This window comes from Rhyacophila brunnea, unplaced genomic scaffold, assembly GCF_057557595.1.
Source record: "Rhyacophila brunnea isolate RB1 unplaced genomic scaffold, BYU_Rbru_1.0 scaffold_21, whole genome shotgun sequence".
Lineage (NCBI taxonomy): Eukaryota > Metazoa > Arthropoda > Insecta > Trichoptera > Rhyacophilidae > Rhyacophila > Rhyacophila brunnea.
This window is the reverse complement of record NW_028232871.1, coordinates 10,002,501-10,004,661: the sequence shown is the minus strand read 5'-3', so window position 1 is coordinate 10,004,661 and position 2,161 is coordinate 10,002,501. Positions and strand designations below refer to the sequence as shown.

Genomic DNA, 2,161 nt, shown 5'->3' with positions numbered 1-2,161 from the left:
ATTGCTAATCATACATTATGATCCGAAGAATAATGTGGCATACTTAGTTCAATTTCGACATATATGCGACAGTTCTACTTTTGATACTATACGACTCAATTATCGACTTACCAACTTTTGGCAACACCCCACGATACGTATCTATTCGTAGTTCAACGAAAACAAATAAGTATGACTGACAAAGTTTCGTGTCATTTATGTCGAATCTTCACAGGCTACCTCCTCCGCCCCTTGCCACTGGTATAGGAAACATGTGTGTATGTATTTACTACAAAATAAAACATTATTACGAATAAAAGTGTTATTATTATTCAATAAGATATCACAACTTCCTTACACAAAACAGAATTACATCTTCATAATGGGAGACACATAATTTTAAAACATGTCTAATTTTTTAATTCGAAATTCGAAATTATAAATAATTCATAATTCATAACTCTTCATTAATTTTTATAACAATATTAAAAGCACCTTTTTTGACATATTTTCCGAAATTCATTGTATTAAACAATTTAAAATAATTATAATATCAAACACCGATTCAATATAAATGCAATAAACCTAATGAACATCATATAGTACGTAATGTACGCCAATTAATTATTATCATTATAATATTATATAAATAGTTGCGGAATTATTTTTAATATTTGGTAGCACGGGGATTTTCACGGCTTGAGTAGGACCATGCTGACGAGCCCCAAGACGAAAGCCACGACCAGTTTGAGGTGCACGCTTAAATGTAAGTATATCGGTAACGTGGAGACGCCGTGGACTTCAGCGTGCGTCGGAAGAAGGAGGGCGATTATGCAACCGATACCGACTCCTACGGCTATAAGATTAGGGGTTGAATCTCTGTAACAAAAATAAAAATATATTACTTCTCGATATTTGACAGCTCGCGGGGAACTATAAATTAAGGCGACTGCCGTGACATCATTATTTTTCAAAATAGCCACATCTTGCATCTCAATGTGTAATTGACATACTCTATCTCTCTCTAAAAGTTAACACAGCCAAGAGAGGTGGTGTTAAAAAATAGCACTTTTTGACATTTCAGATGTCAACTTATTGTAATAATTATTAACTGCCTGACTGAATCATAAATGTGATATATTAGGTCTTTTTGGATGTTAAGTGATATGTTAGAATAGAATCGCTGAGTATCTGAAAAAAATTCAGACTACCGCTCCATTTTAAAGTAGTTATTTATCAGTAGACCCTTCCCCTACAGAGTGATTCAAATGTGATATGTACATGGAAACAAAATTTTAATAAAACAAAATTTTGAAATATAATTTACTTATATGAGCAGAATGGTGCGGCGAACTTAGCGCGTAGGACTCTAGCGCGTGAACTTTAGCATGCCGACGTTTGCGTGCAATTTATTATTTATATATAATATATATTAATTTATTATATTCATGAAATAGGTTAGGTTACGCGTCTCCGTCGCAAGTAATTTAAATTGATAAACTTTCAATGGATAAAATGTTCATGGATAGGTTTGTAAAAGTACCAATTAATTTTAAATAAGATGTAATTTTGGATCAAAAGTTATCTTAGATAGGCAATTTTCTTTAAATGAGCACTCAACAATCCAAAAAGATATTATTTTGCGCGCTAATTCCGGCGTGCTAGAGTCCCGCGCGCTAAAGTCGGGGTGCCGAGCAGTTTATGTGTTGCCACTTAAAAATACATAAAAAGATAGAAATTTCTTGTACAGAGCATCGTGATTTAAAAACTCAGTATCAGGCGAAATAACTGCGGTATCAATTTATATTCTTTGTATACATCGAGAAGTTTTGCTAGGTCTGCAACTGTCTTGACTTTGAGAATCACCGATCGGCAGTGTCTCAATCTCAAGATATTTCAACAGACTTTTTATGAGGATTCATTTTTAGACATTCACTCAACTCCTTGCATGCAAACTACACATACAGTTGATTCTCGATGTACCGTATGGGGGTAGATAGCCAATCAGTTTCCTGGTTAATCCAAAACGTCAATTGAAATATTCAAAACTACATAATTATAATATTCCAAGGATTACAGATCAGAATCGCCCCAACCGAAATAGAACTGAATAAAAAGATAAAGATACAAAATTTACCTGTGTGATGGGTAAGTACATGTCCCATGTTCATTTTTAGAATTC

At 33.6% G+C, this 2,161-nt stretch overlaps 1 protein-coding gene across 1 annotated transcript in view; it reads right to left on the bottom strand.

The window, feature by feature from the left end:
* Positions 1-283: 283 nt before the first annotated feature.
* The window catches only part of LOC147070694 (motile sperm domain-containing protein 1-like), a 6,593-nt gene continuing 4,715 nt past the window's right edge, over positions 284-2,161 (bottom strand). Inside the window, exons 3-4 of the mRNA XM_085949140.1 lie at positions 2,117-2,161; positions 284-858 (exon numbers count right to left, since the gene is read on the bottom strand). The exon at positions 2,117-2,161 is cut by the window's right edge and continues 110 nt beyond it. Coding sequence (XP_085805266.1) covers positions 672-858; positions 2,117-2,161 — 232 coding nt within the window. The 3' untranslated portion in view covers positions 284-671. The remainder of the gene's footprint in view (positions 859-2,116) is intronic.